The sequence below is a fragment of the Callorhinus ursinus genome, unplaced genomic scaffold (genome assembly GCF_003265705.2).
Source record: "Callorhinus ursinus isolate GAN/ISIS: 27379988/994484 unplaced genomic scaffold, GSC_fseal_2.0 scaffold58, whole genome shotgun sequence".
Classification (NCBI taxonomy): Eukaryota; Metazoa; Chordata; class Mammalia; order Carnivora; family Otariidae; genus Callorhinus; species Callorhinus ursinus.
Genome location: NW_027397120.1, coordinates 9,259,927 through 9,276,746, shown reverse-complemented (window position 1 = coordinate 9,276,746; position 16,820 = coordinate 9,259,927). Strand labels below are relative to the sequence as shown.

The 16,820-nt window shown below is 39.8% G+C and overlaps 2 protein-coding genes across 8 annotated transcripts in view; one reads left to right on the top strand and one right to left on the bottom strand.

Annotated features, from left to right (window-relative positions):
- Window positions 1–853: 853 nt before the first annotated feature.
- Window positions 854–15,816, bottom strand: IKZF5 (IKAROS family zinc finger 5). 6 transcript variants are annotated; one of them, XM_025880253.2, is made up of 5 exons: window positions 15,456–15,586; window positions 13,832–13,980; window positions 6,650–6,849; window positions 4,460–4,642; window positions 854–3,268 (listed from the first exon to the last, which is right to left on the bottom strand). In XM_025880253.2, exons 3-5 carry the CDS (start codon window positions 6,780–6,782, stop codon window positions 2,325–2,327), a joined length of 1,260 nt encoding a protein of 419 aa, XP_025736038.1. In that variant the 5' UTR covers window positions 6,783–6,849; window positions 13,832–13,980; window positions 15,456–15,586; the 3' UTR covers window positions 854–2,324. The 6 variants fall into 6 exon arrangements, with proteins under 6 accessions (XP_025736038.1, XP_025736039.1, XP_073740826.1 ...); XM_025880254.2 differs by having other exon boundaries at window positions 6,650–6,835; XM_073884725.1 differs by lacking the exon at window positions 15,456–15,586 and adding an exon at window positions 14,981–15,436 and having other exon boundaries at window positions 6,650–6,835.
- ACADSB (acyl-CoA dehydrogenase short/branched chain) overlaps window positions 15,732–16,820 on the top strand; it is a 34,132-nt gene continuing 33,043 nt past the window's right edge. Inside the window, exon 1 of one of the 2 annotated variants that reach the window (XM_025880306.2) lies at window positions 15,732–15,856. In XM_025880306.2, the coding sequence (XP_025736091.1) occupies window positions 15,815–15,856 (42 nt within the window). In that variant the 5' untranslated portion in view covers window positions 15,732–15,814. The remainder of the gene's footprint in view (window positions 15,857–16,820) is intronic. The other variant, XM_073884727.1, reaches the window with a different exon arrangement.

Below are 16,820 nucleotides of genomic sequence, written 5' to 3'. Positions count from 1 at the left end.
TATAAGGTAGATTTGATTCAAAAACTTTAGTGCATTTAGAATTAGTTGTAGCTCTCAAGCATTGACACCTTTGGGATACCAACTGTGCTCTTTTAAGTCATAGGAAAATTAGAATTATACATTCTAGTTTAATTATGAAAAAAGATATTTTCTGTTTAAATTAAAATGTACCTTCAAAACATCTATCTTTAGTTGCCAGAAAAAAAGTGTCACTATTTGGCCCAGAATATAGAGTTAAGAAACTGGTTTTAACAAGAGGGTTCTCTCTCTTTAATGAAAGCTTTCATTTTCTATCTTGGGGTATTGCTTTTATGTGAAGAATAAAAGTGAGAAGGAAGAAAATAATTACAAAAGCTTCCAAATGACAGCAACCTGTTTGTTTCTGGCAATAAATAAATACTAGAGCCAAGTTCCACATTTGGAAATGGTTGCATTCAAGCTGATCTGAGCAATGAGTGATTTAAGCAACAAGAGAAACACAACTGTAGATTCAGAAGCCCCAGATTTGACAAGGGAGAGAGTTATTTATAGTTTTGACAGACTCTTTGCTGCTCTTTGAACAATGCTGTTGAGGTTAGTTTTGACTGGATATTAAACCACGAGAACTCATTTTAATGGCTTTCTAGCATTTGGAAAGAAGGGCAGAAGATCCATTAACTTGGCACGTGGGGGTTTTGGTGAACGCCTACTGTCAACATTTCCCTTTTTATTTGCTATAGAAGAGTGTAAGTCCTTTTTGCTTAATAAATGCTTCATAGTTAGGGTATTCTCTTTAAGAAGCCGATTAGCAACACTTCCAAGATTTGGACCAAATTAAAAATGAAACTTTTCCAAAGTACACAGAAACCAACAGTTAGTAACAATATATTTTATTGTTTGACCAAGCTCTCTTAGAGTAAGCTAGTTATTACACAATATAAAAACAATAGCCTCCTATTCAAAATTATTCTAGGTTTAGTAAGTCATATTTTTGTAAACAAATTATCACATTTAAATGCATTTTATATCTATTTTCCCACTTTTGTACCCTTTCCTACTAAGGCGACGATTCAATCAGTCTCTAGTTTTGTCACTATCCTTGAAAAACTGGCAGAACTGCAAATAAGCATTACAAGCTGAATTCACAGAAAATATTTTAAATGGCCAATTCTGAAGGGAAAACCAGAATTTGTTTTGGTGGACACACGTTCTCATTTTTTTAAGTATTACTTCACCATCCTATTTTCCCATGTGTTTCTATACCCACCTCTTCTTGGAAATTACAGGCAGTAAATGGATAGAAGGCAAGAAATGGAAACTTCAGAGATTTTTTTTTTTTCTTTTGAAGGACTGCATTTCCAAGGAATAAGGTAGATGACTACCACTGTACCTCTTTGGTCATCAAAGGAATAAGAGGAATAACAGATTCTCAGTATACTTGTCAACCTCACCTGACACTAATAATAATGTCAGAGTGAAGAATTTAAATGAAAGATGCAAATTAAAAAAAAAGGCATCTTTAGAGATAATCCTGATATTTCTAGCATTTCATGTGGTTTTTACAATAAACCAGAATAAAAAGAATCCAATGGAAAACTGACATATTTAAACTAGAAATTGAACAAACAGGTATTTTAAGTATTAAACCCATTTTTCAATGTAGGTTTCGATTTCTTTTCAGAACTTTTGCCTCATATTTTTATAACTTGAATTTAAAAAGAATGACCTGTTTTACATTTCCCCTTAAGGAAAAAAAAAAAAAAAAAAGAAGGATCTGCTACACTAAATAGCTCTGTGATTATCAGGTGAAATGAAAGTACTGTGAACATTCAGCAATGTGAATGAAACAGCACGTTGACAAAGAACAAGGTTAAAGGCAATTCCTCTACTAAACACTGAAATAAACTGTAATAGACTTTGTAAGAGACAGTAATTCTACCATGTTGAATATGGCAGAAGTAATATCTAGCTGAATGTATATGTTGAAATACAAGAGTATCAGTAAGCTCTGAAGTGTTTATGGACCGTAAGTATGGGAAATGTAAATGAATACCTGTTAGGATTATGATTGCACTCCAGTTCTCAACTAAGTGAAAGGAAAAAACAGACACCAACGTGTCTCACTGCTCTAATACATAAATGAGCCTGACCAGATTTTTATAGAAAAAAAAAAATTTTTTTTTTTGTTTCCACTGACAAACTTATATTCTATAAATATATAGACTTTAAATTAGCAGACACCTTATTAGGAATGACCCCCCCCCCGGAAAAAAAAAAACCCAATAAACAAAACTATAAAACACAAAAAGGTAAAACCAAGTAAAGCATAATGTGATTATTTTCAATCAGTGTTGGTTATGCTGTCCCCTTGCAAAATGACAAGCAAAATCATACTTGTTTTTACATTTGCAACCACATATGTTACACTGAAAAGGATTTTCATACCCATGACATCCCATATGAATAGTGTAAAGGATATTGTCGGCAAAGTACATATCACAGTGCTGGCAGTGGTGTAGAAGCTGCGGGTCCTGGACCGGGAGGGTCGGAGCTGGAGTGCTCGGCTGGCTGTTTCCTATGCTGGGAGTACTCGTGTGGGCACTTGGTTCACTGCTCGGACCTGCCACCGGACTATAGTTCCTCTGACTGTGTGACGGCCGAGGTTCCGGGCTCGTGGGAGAGGAGCTCTGAGGAATACTTGCTGACACGGCAGCAACCACTGCTTGGGCAGAGGACTGCTGCATCATGAAAGGCTTCTCGTCAGGGCAGGGAACTACATCAGGAGATGCAGGGTTTTGGTTTTCTGGTGGCAAACTAGACAACTGTCCTGCCAGGGTTGAGAGCTGATTTAAAGGGTTGTCAACCATGAGTTCTTGGGGGTCCCTTGGTAGGCCACCAGTTGATGTGGTTTTTGCCATACTTTCATAGGAGTCAGTCTGGATATTTGGGATTTCATGGGTAAAATCGTTAAGGTAGTCTGGCTTCTGAACCACCATGGAAGGTGGACTTAAATTGATTAATGCTCTTCTGCTATAGCCCAGATTGCTTGTTTTCTTCTGTAAAACTCCCCACATTTTCTTGCTGCTTAAGGAAGACCTAGTACCTTTAATTGGTACCATTTTATGCTTGCGCCTTCGATGATGGGACAGGTTACTTCGATCACTGCAGCGGAAGGAACATAATTCACATTTGTATGGTTTTTCTCCTGTATGGGAACGCATGTGGGCTTCCAGATGACGCTCATAAGCAGATGCAAATGGGCATAAGTGACATCTATGAGGTTTCTCACCTGTTTAAAAAGAAAAATGGGGGAGAAACTGCAAGAGTAGCTCATTTATGGAAAGTTTCATGTGTTGTCCATTCATTAGACTTAGAAACTGATCAGGTTTCTTTGCAAAGAAACCTGTCAACTTAAAGCCTTAACTCATCAGCAACAATCTGAGATCTATAGATATGTTCTATTAGTCAGTATACTGTAGAAATTGTTATGGCTTCAACTGGCATCTGGGGAAAGAGTAGCAAAACTGACAATAATATTCCCTACATAATAATGATTTTATCAAAAGTACACGTCAGTTATGTTTGAGCACATCTATACATGAACACTTCTTCAAACATATTCACACACAAATACCCCTTCCTCAGGGAAAAATACAAAAAAACTTTTCTAAAAAGTTATTCTATTAAATAGAAAGCTCAAAAGGGAAATGAGCTTCCCAGTCCAAATATGAATTATGCAAAGTGTTCCTTCAAAATGGCCAGTGCTTCACCTCTACCTTCCTCCTCTCCTCTTCAGTTGCCAAAAGGGACAACTGTAGTCAGTGCCGTTAGCTGAAAATGGCGCAAATATGTAAAATAAATATTTGGAGTCAATCACATAACAAATAAGTACGGAGTCCTTACTATGTGTCCGATGCTCTGTTAGGCTCTGCGGGCACAAACATGGCCCTGACATGAGCCTTGTCCTCAGACACAGCATGAGACCCCACAGGGCAAACGAATGGGACATCCGACCAGGTCCTGGGCCAGGGCAGGGCATAGTTAAGAGGGCTTCTCAGAAGGTGGGAGGACTAAGGTGAGCCCTAAGGGTTAGCGGTGCAGTCTGCAACTGTATAAAAGCCCTGTCCCCGGTCGGCAACTGAAACATACTTAGAAGGATAAAGATGAAAACATTTTATCACTTCACACTACCTTCGGCATTAACCTGCCCAGCCTTAGAAGCAGACAGATGGTAAGAGAGGATGTGGATCAAGAAGAAAGATGGCTAAGGAAGGGGGAGCTCTAGAAGGGGCCTTACTTCCCATTTGTATCTTGTTATGCCAATGTTTTGAAAAAATGGAGTAACTTCTCCGTTTATTCATACCTTGTATCAACCTTCAACTTTAAACTATCAGAACTACTTATACATCAGATCAACTTGCCTTCCTTGGCCCCTCTCCTGCCCCCAAAGAAATGCCTTCTCCAGCCATTTCGCCATTACCTGTGTGGATTCTAATATGTTCGATAAGCCGGGCTGTTCCTTTGCTGGCATAGTTGCAGTACCGACACTTGAGCTTCCCATCAAAGGTCCTTTCAAACCCGTCTACTAACATTCCTGAGTTTTCATCCAGGGAAACTTCAACAGATGGGTGATCAAGTCCATTCTGATCACCATCTGTTCCAGCTATAAACAAAGTGTAGCAAAAAAAATTATGCATCTCAGAATCAACTCAATTTAGCATTTTAGTCTTGAGTGGTAGAAAATCTTTCATAAATTGACAGCTTACTTAGCACAAAACCTAACTCAGAAAATACAGACTTTCTGAACAGAGGTTAATTTCATACGAAAGCAGTATTCTGTTGAGAACCTTTTATAGGGGGACCTCAAATTACTTACACATAAATTTTATCAGTCCTCAACATGTTTCTGAAGAAGAGAATAGGGCATTATCCTTTTTTTGACAGGTCTGGAGAACAGAGGGGAGTAACCCATAATGGCAAAGCAATACACGTTTAAGATCCTAGCCACTTCTACAAGTATTATAATCGGCAGTCATGATAATTTCCCCAAATCCTAAGTCAGTTTACTGTCATCTAAAGCAATTAATGTTGAGTTTTGCCCTGTTTTATTTGGTTTATACATGGTCTAGATTCTGGGATGCATTTAGGATCTTAAAATTCTAACTAGGCACATAAAGGAAGATACTATATCTGATACCTCTGAATGTTAGAACTGTAAGAATTTGAAAGCTAAAAGATATTTGTCTAGCCCTTTGCTTTTAATTTAACCCAACTGCTTCTTTGTATCTATAAAGAAACTGAAGGAGCAAGTGTTCATTATCAGGAAAACCAGCAAGCAGTGCGGACTACAACCCTGGTCTCTTGAATCTCAGTCCAGGAATCTGTACACTAGAGTTTCAGGAGGGACATTTTTATTCCCACAACTTCTTGGGAAAAACACTTCTACTCTATCCCCAGGAAATAGCAGTACTGGTATGAACAAGTCAAGCCCCTCCTCCACTGTTTCCTCCCCCGCTTCACGAGGAGAAGTGATTTTACTGGTGGGTGCAAATCCAATATCCAGCGGTGCCACTACATTGGAGGGACAAGGCTCGGTGTCCCCATCTTCGATTTCTCTCCCAAGCCAGTGACTCTCAAAATTCAATGTGTATATTAATCATGTGGGGAGCTTATTAAAACACAAATCCTGATTCAGTAGATCTGCGGTGGGGACTGACAATTTACACTTCTAACAAGCTCCCAGGTGATGCCTGGTCTCTGCTGCTAGTTCCTGGACAACAAGGCCACAGACTATCTACATTAGGGTCAGCAAACTTTTCCCATGATGATAAGATACTAAATACCTTAGGCTTTGTGGGCCATCTGTTCTCTACCAGATCTACTCAGCTTCACTGTTATGGCACAAAAACAGCTCCAGGAAATATGTAAACAAGCAAGTGTGGCTATGTTTCAATAAAACTTTATGGATGCTGAAGTCTGAATTTCATATAATTTGCACATATTATAGTATTCTTTTGATTTTTTTTCCCCATTTTAAAATGTAGAAATCACTCTTGGTCCGCCGGTCATACAAAAACAATTCGCAGTCCAGATGGGGCCCATGGGCTGTAGTCTGTTGACCCCTGAGCTCCGTTCAGGAACAGATTCCAGTCTGTGTGGTAAGCAAACCAGACAAAAGTCTATCTGTAGCAGGCTCAAGAGGGTCGCTGCTTTCCCTATTCTGGTTCTCTGTCTAGAGAAGTAAACACGGTCAGCCCTTTCTTCATTTCAAGAGAGAAGAAAAAGAAACCCCTATTGTGTCTCTGGTCTAATCCAGATTTCTCACTGGCCAAATCCTTTGTGTAGTGAAGCTGATGCTCTCTACCTGCATTGGGTTCCTCGGGTCTACTGTTAGCTAATAGAACTTAGAAGATGGGAAGGATATTTAGAATTCCTAACCTTCCAACAAGACCATAATGCCTCTCTAGACTATGTTGGGCCCTTGGGAAGTTTCATTCTCCCTCAACTAAAATCTGACATGTTTAAAAAGGAAAACAAATTGCCCTGTGTCTAAGTAAAAATGGAATGATTCACATTAGTGATTAGTGGTCTTCACCGTACAGATAACTACACACAAGTATTAATATATTTATGAAAAATGAATTATTTAATAGTATTAAGATGAGTCTACCTCCCTGAAGAGCCTCTGCTTCTTTGTCCCCACTAACTGATCCAGAAATCATGTTCACATGATGAGTCTGCTGAGTCAGATACTCCTGGAAATCCTTCACGAAGTCCAAAGGCTCTGGTTTCTTTTCACCCATCTTTGCTTTATCCTTTTTTTCTTTTTTCTTTTGAAGTTTACAGTTTGTTATGCCTAGGGGGAAAAAACTGAAATAATTTCACACTATTTAGGGAGATCCAGTATATATCAAAACAACAGTGACAAAGATTACTATGTGCAAGGCACCGTACAAAGCAACAGAGAATACAGTACCTGCCATCAAATATCTTATTTTCTTGGTGAACGAGAGAACACAGAGAAAATTGTGAAAATTTACTATAATTAATATTTAAATAAACTGGGACCAAACTCAGTCTTAAGAGGATGGAAAAAAATTACAAAGACTGAAAAAAAGAGAAAATAAGTCCACATGAAAGAAATAGGCACAGCAGCAGGGATTATCAATGAAGGAGACAGTTTAAAAAAAAAAAAGTGGCTCAATCGAGGCCAAAGAAAATTTTCTAGATGGACATGTTACATATCTGTGTTGTCCAATAGAGTTCTACTTGCCACACATAGCAACGAGCACTTCAAATGTGGCTAATACAAATGACCTGAGTTTTTTATTTTCCTTAATTAATTTAAATGGAAATAGCTATATATGGCCAGTGACTATCATTTCAGACAGCAAAGGCTCTCAAATCATAGGGTTCGCATGAATGCTCTAGAAATAGGTGCTCTAGAACAGGGGGTTGGCAACCCTTTTCTGTAAAAAGGCCAGACAGTAGTATTTTAGGTTTTGCAGGTCATGAGGTCTCTGTCCCAACTATTCAACTCTGTCATTTTAGCTAAAAGCAGCCACAAATAATGTGTGAACAAATTAAGTATGGCTATGTTCCAAAATAAGGCTTTACAGAAGCAGGCCTTGAGCCAGGATAAGCCTATAGGCTATAGTTTCCTGACCTCTGCCTTGGAAATCCGAATCACCACCTCTACCACCACACGTCATCCTATTCACTCTGAGAATGAGGGGAAAAATTAAGAAAGAAAACAAAAAATGAATCGCTGAACACTACATCAAAAACTTATGATATACTATATGCTGGCTAACTGAACATAATAAAAAATAAATAATTTTTAAAAAGAAAATTTAAGAAAACTAATTCTAAACTATATATGCACCCCTATGATTATTGCAAAAAAAAAAAAAATTCTGATGCTAATGTAGAGGAAAATCTCCTATGAGATTCTGTTATCACAAACTAAACTGGTCTTCACATAGGTTTATGGCCCAAATTCAGAAATCAAATAACCAAAAAGTTTTCTAGTAAGAACCACCTAGGAGACAAAGGTCTTTTCTCCCAGTAAAAATTTTTATGCAAATGTACAAGGTCTTCTTAAATATGTCTTCTGCTCATTTTTTTCCCTAAACTCCAACTATTATTAATAAGTAATTTCTATCTTAAAAAGTCCTCATCTTTAAAAGCCAGTGGAATGGAATCTAAAGCTAAAGATCAGTCACTTCTCAACATATATGCTGAACTTCTCTCAAAGCACGGCATACACACAGAAGAGCACATAAATCCTAAGGGTAGAGCTCAACAAGTCATCACAAAGTGAACATATCCATGAAGTCTGACCGACGTCGGGAAACAGAAGGCCACCAGCATCCCAAGATGGACCCTTCCAGTACTGGTCCCCCAGAGCCCCGGCAAGGGCCCCACTACCCTGACTTCTGAAATTGCTGTCACAGGGCTTGCATATATTCACCTTTAGACAATGCAAAATGGTTTTTCAAAGTGCTTATGACAATTTACACTCCCATCAGCAATGAACAAGAACTCTGTTCTTCCATATCCTTGCCAACACACAGGTTATTTTTTGCCTTTTTCATTTCAGCCATTCCAGTGGGTGCACGGTATCACATTGGTTTTCATTTCCATTCCTTGATAACTAATGAAGTTGTATACTTTTTATGTTAATTAGCCACAGAGATACCCTCTATTTTCATACCCAGTGAAGTATCTGTTCAAGTCTTTTGCTCATTTTTTATTAGGTTTTCTGTCTTTTTCTAGTTAATATCTAAGAGTTCTTTATAATATTCTAGATATGAGCTCTTTATCAGATACGTATATTTTCAGTGTCTTCTCTCACTCTTTGGTTGCCTTTTCACTTTCTTTAAGATAACCCAATAAACGGAAGTTCTTAACATAGTCCAACTGACCCATTTCTTTCCTTTACATTTAGAGTTGTGTCCTTGCCAACATCTTCCTTGAAGATGTTCTGCAGTTTCTTCTAAAAGCTTTACTATTTTTTTTTACCTTTCATATTTTTATCTGGAACAGAGCTTTGTGTATGTATACTTTAAGAGTTGAAATATACTTTCTTCCAAAGAGAGAACCAACTGTCTAGCAACATGCATTTCATAGACCAGCCTTTCTCCACTAGACTCTATTACCACCTTTCTACATCAGGTGATTATATATATGTGACCCTATTTCTGGATTCTCTATTCTGTTCCACTGGTCTATTTTTGTCTAGCCTCACACCAATACCACCCAGTCCTAATAATAAAAATCTTAATATCTCAGTCATTTAAGTCCACCAGTTATGTTCTTCTTCTTTGAGAATGTCTGGACTACTCTGAGTACTTTTCAGCCTGTTTTCCAAAGAAAGAACTGTGGAGTTGAGAAATGAGAGGGCTTCACCGACAGCACATTTCCCAACTGACAGTAGCTTGACTGATGTTTTAAGACCAAAACTTCTGTTTTTACCTAACTTAACTAGCACTCTACTAGATATAGACTAGCCCTTGACTATGTTCCTCCTGTAGGGTACTGTACTGTACAACAATGCAGTGATATTTTAGGCACTAATGAAGGGCTGTTTTTGGTTTCTCTTGTTTACTGATTTATTTAATTTCTGTATTTCTTGTCTTCCTCTCTCCTCACAGTTAACTTGTTCTTTATTCTGAACATATTTATCCAAATAAGAATGTGCAGGTGACCAAATTTGCATTGTTCTTGAACAATGCAACATTTGTGAACAGTTCTTTTCCACCCTTCTTAGAAGATGTCTAGGGGTTTTTAAAAGGTATTATTATCACTACCACTTTTCACCATTTTCTAGAAAACTGAGGCCACTCAAAGTCTATCCTTTGGATGAACAGAGTATTACAGTATTAGGCCAAACTTACTAGCTTGAAGACTCTGAACAGAAACTTCTCTCAGCTCTAGTTTCTTATTTTGTAAAATGTAATAATAATACCAACTGGCAGTGCTGTTTTAAGTTTTACAAGTATCTATATGTAAAGTATCTCCCAACACCTGTAGTATATGGCATGTTCTCGGCTATTTGTGCAGCAAAAAATGGTTATACCTCGGGTCAAAACATTCCTCTGTCCCAGATTCAGTTTTTTCCCTTTTTCTATCAATCAGCTCATCAACTGAGCCTTGTAAGCTCTCGTTTTAGTTACAATGAAACGAACATGGTCTACCTTCATCTCAGTAATCCATATAGCCCAAATTGTAATTTCCCAAACTCATATCTTATTTTACTCTTTTACGCTACCTCTTTAAATCACCTGCTTTGGTCTGGCTCAACTTTCTTAATTTTAAGGATTATTGTTGGTTTCTGAACAAATTTGTTTCAGTTGCTTTTTCTCATCTTACCAGGCTTATCTGAACTGGTTCCCTCTGCTCCCAAATCAGTGTATTACTATTTGTTCTGTGACTACTGTTGATTCTGTTCATTTGTCCTTTAAAATTTGCTCTCTGGAGGCACGTGGGTGGCTCAGTCGGTTATACATCTGCCTTCAGCTCAGGTCACAATCCAGGGTCCTGGGATCAAGCCCACATCAGGCTTCCTTCTCTCTCCCACTCCCCCTGCTTATGTTCCCTGTCTCGCTGTCTCTCTGTCAAATAAATAAATGAAATTAAAAAAAAAAATTTGCCCTCTGGTTGGGGGGGGGGAGTGAGCCAGATTATTAAGAATAAAATCAACAATAATCTGTAGAAGATTAAGATCAACAATAATCTGTAGTAACATCGTATCTCAATAAAAGGAAAAGGAAAGAAGGACAACAGAACACACAGAGGTGGGAAACAATGTAAAAATATGCATTAAAAGGTAAGAAATACAGCAGAGTTCTAAAATGAGTTTCAGAAAAACAAATGTAAACAAAGAGAAATGGTTTTTTAAAAAATAGCAATCAAGAAATTTCCAAAATTAAAGACTCCTTTCAGATGGAAAAGGATCATAGAATGCAAAACAGTATATGATAATAAAACACTTAGACACATTTTGAAATTTTAAAACCTCAAAGAAGACAAAGAGAATATAAAACTTCCTAGAAAAAAAAAAGACAGTCCACCCACATAAGAAAAACAATAGGATTGTCATCTGAGTCCAAAGGCAACACTAGGGGCAAGGAAATAACAGTAATCATTTATTCAAATTTGGAATGTTTAACTTTCTCAAGCTGATAAAGGATATCTTCCAAAAACCTACACCAATGAATGGAGAAAATTTAGCTGCATTCCCTTTAGAATCAAGGTTAAGTACGACCAGGATGAGTGCTGTGACTACTGTTACTCAACACAGCATTAAAGGAAGAGCCCCCACAATAAAAGGAGAAAAGTAAAAGTATGAGGACTGATTGGTAAGGCCCTATAGATTGTCTGTGTCCTAATTATAAAAGTTGTAATTAAGAAAGAAATCTGGTATTTACTTTGCAACTTGGCATCACTTCTTGCTAATCAGTTCATATGAAAACTGAGATGTTTCCACTGGAAAATATCTGAATATACTTTGATAGGCTTCAATAAGCAAGATAAATCCTACCAATTCCTAATTAGAAAGCCTAACACTGCTACAGGAGAACATGTGACAGTGCAGAAAAAAAATGCATGAGATTGCCAGTAAGCAAGCAAAAGAAAATGGTATTTTTATACATGCATCTCAAGTTTTAAGAACACAAATGAGCCTAATTACTTTTGTGGATGTCATGGCTGGCATATTTTGACAGTCTTGGCTATTATCACCTTGTCACATTATAACTTTCACTGCGTTCTCTGCCATAAATTGTGTGCTGATTTTCAATCATAATGCATGATGGACTTAAAAAAAAAAAAAAGAATGCCAATGAAAAAAGGGAAGATAACATTGTAAATATGAAAAAAAAAAATCTGTTCTTAAGAGTTTTAAATATATTGATATGGTTTTCAACCTCAGACATTCTGCAATCACTTAAAAATTAAGTGTCATTCCATCCCTAAGCATTTTTTGTGCTCACCTGACCTTCGTCACATCTCTCTCTCTCACACACACACACACAGCCCAGGACAGGCCCTTGCCTGAATGTGAATGGAGCCTTTGGTTCAAAATCCAGCTTTCTCCATCTCAAGTCACTATTTCTAAGCAACAGTAAATAGAAAAAGAACAATAACTGTGAAACTACAGACTTCCTAGTATCAAAAGAAAGTAAAGGTTTTATATCCAAGACATCTTCCTGTCTTTAATAAAGTAATCATCAGTCTCTGACTGCAAGTTTGTTTTTTTTTTTAAATTGTATTTATTTATTTGACAGAGAGAGAGAGAGAGCGAGAGCAGGAACACAAGCAGGGGGAGTGGGAGAGGGAGAAGCAGGCTTCCCGCTGAGCAGGGAGCCCGAGGTAGGGCTTGATCCCAGGACTCTGGGATCATGACCTGAGCCAAAGGCAGACGCTTAACGACTGAGCCACCCAGGCGCTCTCTGACTGAAAGTTTAAGAACTCCACACATCAACTGAAATCCAGAGATGCCCCTAAGACCCTGATAAATTTAAAAACCTTTGCAAACATACCATAAAAATCTACTTTAGGACATCAGCAAACTATGTTTTTACTGAAGATATCTTTTCCGTGAGCCACGAATTTAACATCTTGGAGCTTGTTAGTCAAAAAATAACTTACACAAATTTCAATATGTAAAATCATGTCATCAGAAAAAGAAACATTTGAGTTCTCCAATTTTATTGCAGATTTGGGTGGTATATTCCTAGCCTGATCTACTCTTTCTACTAAATGATATCTAATTATATCAACCAGAGAATTATTCCCATACTGTATGATTATCATTCCTTATGATATGGCAAAATTTTTGAGTCCTCCCTGTGATTACCTGATTAAAGTTAAGCTGGGTCTAGTATGGGATTCCATGAGGTGTAGGCACATGTCTGTATAAACTGGGTAGAATGTACCTGAACTATTTTTACAATAATAGTTTCTCCCAAATTATCCATTCAAGGCTCAAAAATAAGGTTCTTACAAAACAACCAGGCGCTACCTACACTAGTGAAGTAAAGAAATATTTAAGAAAAAAGTTTTGCTATCCCAGAAGAACATAAAAACCTCTTTACCTTTAAGCCACTAACTTAAAACTATTCTGACTTTCCTTGGTTTCTGATAAAGGATTTATTTGTATGAAGTCTTCTGATATTAGTTCTTCAGTCTCACATTATAAATGGGAAGTTGTTGATTCACACACACTCTCTCTCTCACACACACAAACACACCCTCTTAACCAGGAACTTACAAAACAGACACCACGATGTGAATTAGAAGACAGCCACAACTATGAAAGAGCAGTGACATAAGAACTAGAAGAATCTCTATAACCTACCTTCTTCCCCAAGTCTATCTTTTTTAAAAGCTATGGGAGAATTTTGAGAACAACACGATTAGGGAATAGAAAGATCTATTTTATTCACGTACCATTTGGGGGTTACTAACCATAAGGTAGAATACTTAGCAACTAACTTACTTATACAATAGCTTAATTTGGCGGTTAGGTAGGCCTCTACAAAAAAAGTGATTACAGTTCAATAGATGTGCTTATTTTTATAGCCCAATAATTATGGTCACTGAAAGATTTACTCTGCCATAGAATACACATCAATGGTGAAGCCCAACAAATGAGGACTGATTTAAGTATAGAGAGTTAACATGGACCTTCAAAGACAATTAGAGCACATTTCCTCTGATTACAGAAAAAAAAAAATTCTCTGAACGCAAAAAGGGACATTATAAAGCTTTGAGAGATCAGAAAACATGACACGTAAAAGTAAAATAAAGTTAAAAGATATCCAAAACAGGAGCTACACACTCTAACCTTTTCACCCCAAATCAGTTCCTCTTTTTTCTTGCCACTCCAACATTGATGAAATGTAGAGTAATCGAAATATACTCTGGAGACACACCAAGGGACTCCAAAAGGCCATGGAGGGAATTTCAACTAAAATTGAAAAGCCATACAGAGGTCTGCAAAGAAAAGCACACCACAAATCAAAACCTTTATGAGAAAAAGTTAATTAGCATCTACAGGTTTAATAAGCTAAGAAAATAACTTCTGCCAATTTTACCATTACCAGAAAAGAAAACTAATCTAACAGATAATCAAAGAACAAAGCAACAGGCTCAGGTCAACAAAGCTCCAAAGAATCACCAAAGAATAACATGCACTAATTTGACTCCCACTCCTCCCCCTCGGATTTCTTAAGATTTCATATTTGGCAAACTCTTAATGTCTTTCTTAAATTTAAGTTATTAATTTCATTTGTGCACAGCACTGTACACTTAAAGGGTCAGGCTTAGCACTGAACAATTATAGTTGCATAAAAATAATGCACTAGCCTTGTAGGGAAACATTTGTGGGAAAGGGTCAGAAAGAAAACCTCCAGGCACCCCCAACAAGGGAACATTTGATTCTCATCTTTATGATGCTCTCTATCACAACCTCAAACACAGGGTTTTCTGGGAAACAGTTTGAACCCCTAGGGGCAAAAAAATACCAAACATCTCTCAATTCCCTGTAACGATTTCCCAACAATATATTAAACTGTAGCTGTGTTGAAGGCACGTCATCAATTAAAATCAAATGGAATTTTAATACCATTTATCCAGACGTTTAAAATTTTGTTTTAAATAAGTTTTGTTTCTTCTAAACTGAATTTCCTTAGATCTCACAATTTAAAGTGTCTTTACTTCTTCTACCGCTTGTCACTCCTCCTTAGGGTTCTGAACAGCACATTAAGGGGTCACTAAATGAGCCACGTGGTTAGTTAGTGGTAGCTAGAACCGGTGTAACTTCAATTCAAATTCACAGTTAGAGGAGCACTTAATAGGTGCACGGCTTGGCTACCCGCACTACAGTTTACCGAGAGACTTAAACCTGTATGAACCTGAATAGGTCTTTGCTGCAAAGCCCTCCCCAAACCTCACATCTCCGCAGAATTAGAGTGCACAAACAGTACAAACTAACCCAGGCTGGACCATTAGATAACAGACAGACGTTTTAAAAGTCCTCCCAAGGAGCAGCCCAGGACTGGCGTCTGGGCAGCATCCTCATCAGGATTCGGAGCACCCAGGAGACTCGCGCCTCCGCTGACCTCCAGGTTCCGGTACCCGGTGAAGACGCAAACCTCGCGGAGACCCGCACACGACCACCTGTCAGAGCGAGAGGCATCTCCCTACCCAGGAGTCTCCAGCTCCTGGCCACAGGCACCGCTCCCTCGGGGCTCCTGGAACCGAGAGACCGCACATTCCGCACTCGGGCCAGGAACGTACCGGGTCGTGACCCTGCCGACTGACCGACCACGCCCAACCCTCCGCTGAGACTGAGTCCCGGGTGGGGTCAGCCGGCCCGCCGCTAACCCGGCTCTCGCCTCCTGCCGCTCCTTCTTAACCGTCCTGCTCGGCTGTGTCGCCGCCGTCCGAGCCGGAAGCCTGCTACTTACCACCTGACCACCGCACCGAGTAACTCCCACTGCCTTGTTTAACGCCGCTGTCGCCGCCGCCGCCGCTGTCTTCGTCACCGTCGCAGCCGCTGCCGCCGCCATGTTTGTTGTGTCTCCGATTCTCTTCCCGCCCCACTGCCTTGTCCAAGTCTCGCGTTAGCAGTGCGCAGGGCAAAGGTGAAGAGGGCCTGTGTGTCTGTCTTGCGGTTCCGTAGGCACGAGGGGGCGGGGCCAGGGAGGTGAGCTGGGGGCGGGGCGGGGGCGAGGCCCTGGCTCCGCCCCCAAGCGCTGGCGCGCGGCCAGGAGGCACTGAGTAGCGACTTCGTGTGGTTGGCACAGCCACTTGGCCTGCCCCACTCATGGAGGCAGCGGCGGCTCGGCTGCTGCGTGGCAGCGCGCTGGTGAGTACGCTGGCGGCGGGTGTCCTGGGGGTCCGGGACGACCTTGGCCCCGGCGGCGGGGCTTCTCCTAACGGGACCCGGCAGCCCGCTGCACGTCCCGGGTCGGAGCCTCCCTCTCTCCGCCGCGTGGCGACCCCGATCTCCCTCCAGGCCTCTGACGGAGCCGACCTCCTCTTCTGTTAGGAGGGGTGAGAGTGGCACCTGGTGGGAAGGGAGCTGGGAGCTGTTCTAGAAGCTTCTTTGCCGGAGCAAGCATCATGAGTGTGGAGTCGGAGAGCCATGGTTGCCAGTTGTCCTTTGCAAGCCACTGGGCCCTGGGAGCCTCGGAGTTTAGGATCTTTAGGGGCATTTTGCAGAGATGTCACCTCTCCGATGCCACGTTTCCCCAATTATTACATTTCACCCCACCCCCCAATTTTAACTAGAAAGATAGTTAAAATGCAGACACAGTCTCTTTCTGAGCAGAGCGTTTCCGTGTCTTCTCTTCTGCGGCCGGGCTCCAACGTTAGGAAGGGACCTCAGAGTTGGTCAGACTTACCGACCAGTTAGATAATTTCCTCTGCCCCTTATCTTATGACTGGGGCCCAAGCATCTCCCATGGGTGAGCTCAGCATGGCTCAGGGGTGCCCATTCCCTGCCGGCGTCCTTGAACTTGAGCTGAAACCTGCCTCCCAGGAATATCCACCTGTTGTACCTAATTCTGCTCTCCCGACTGGCCCAAAGGATTCTTTGATACTTTGTCAGGGTTTTCTCATTACATTAAACATTTCCACTAATTCAGCTCTTCCGTCCTAGGGCATGCTTTCCAGAAAACCGTCACACATTTGAATACCTCCTCTTCGTTATCAACTTGACTTCTGCTTAGCTGTAAACTTTTACATTCTTTGCATTTGCTTTAAGGAATTAAAAGCTCTTCATAGTGCTACTTCAGTGAGTGCTATGCCCAGAGGTAGGACTCTTTTTG

Coding starts and splice junctions, on each gene's coding strand:
- IKZF5 (XM_073884723.1), bottom strand. CDS start 15,816: ATGAGTGGGGCAGGCCAAGTGGCTGTGCCAACCACACGAAGTCGCTAC. Junction 4,643..6,649: donor AGCAGAGGCTCTTCAGGGAG/GTAGACTCATCT, acceptor CTTTGTTTATAG/CTGGAACAGATGGTGATCAG. Junction 3,269..4,459: donor ACATATTAGAATCCACACAG/GTAATGGCGAAA, acceptor CTTTTTAAACAG/GTGAGAAACCTCATAGATGT.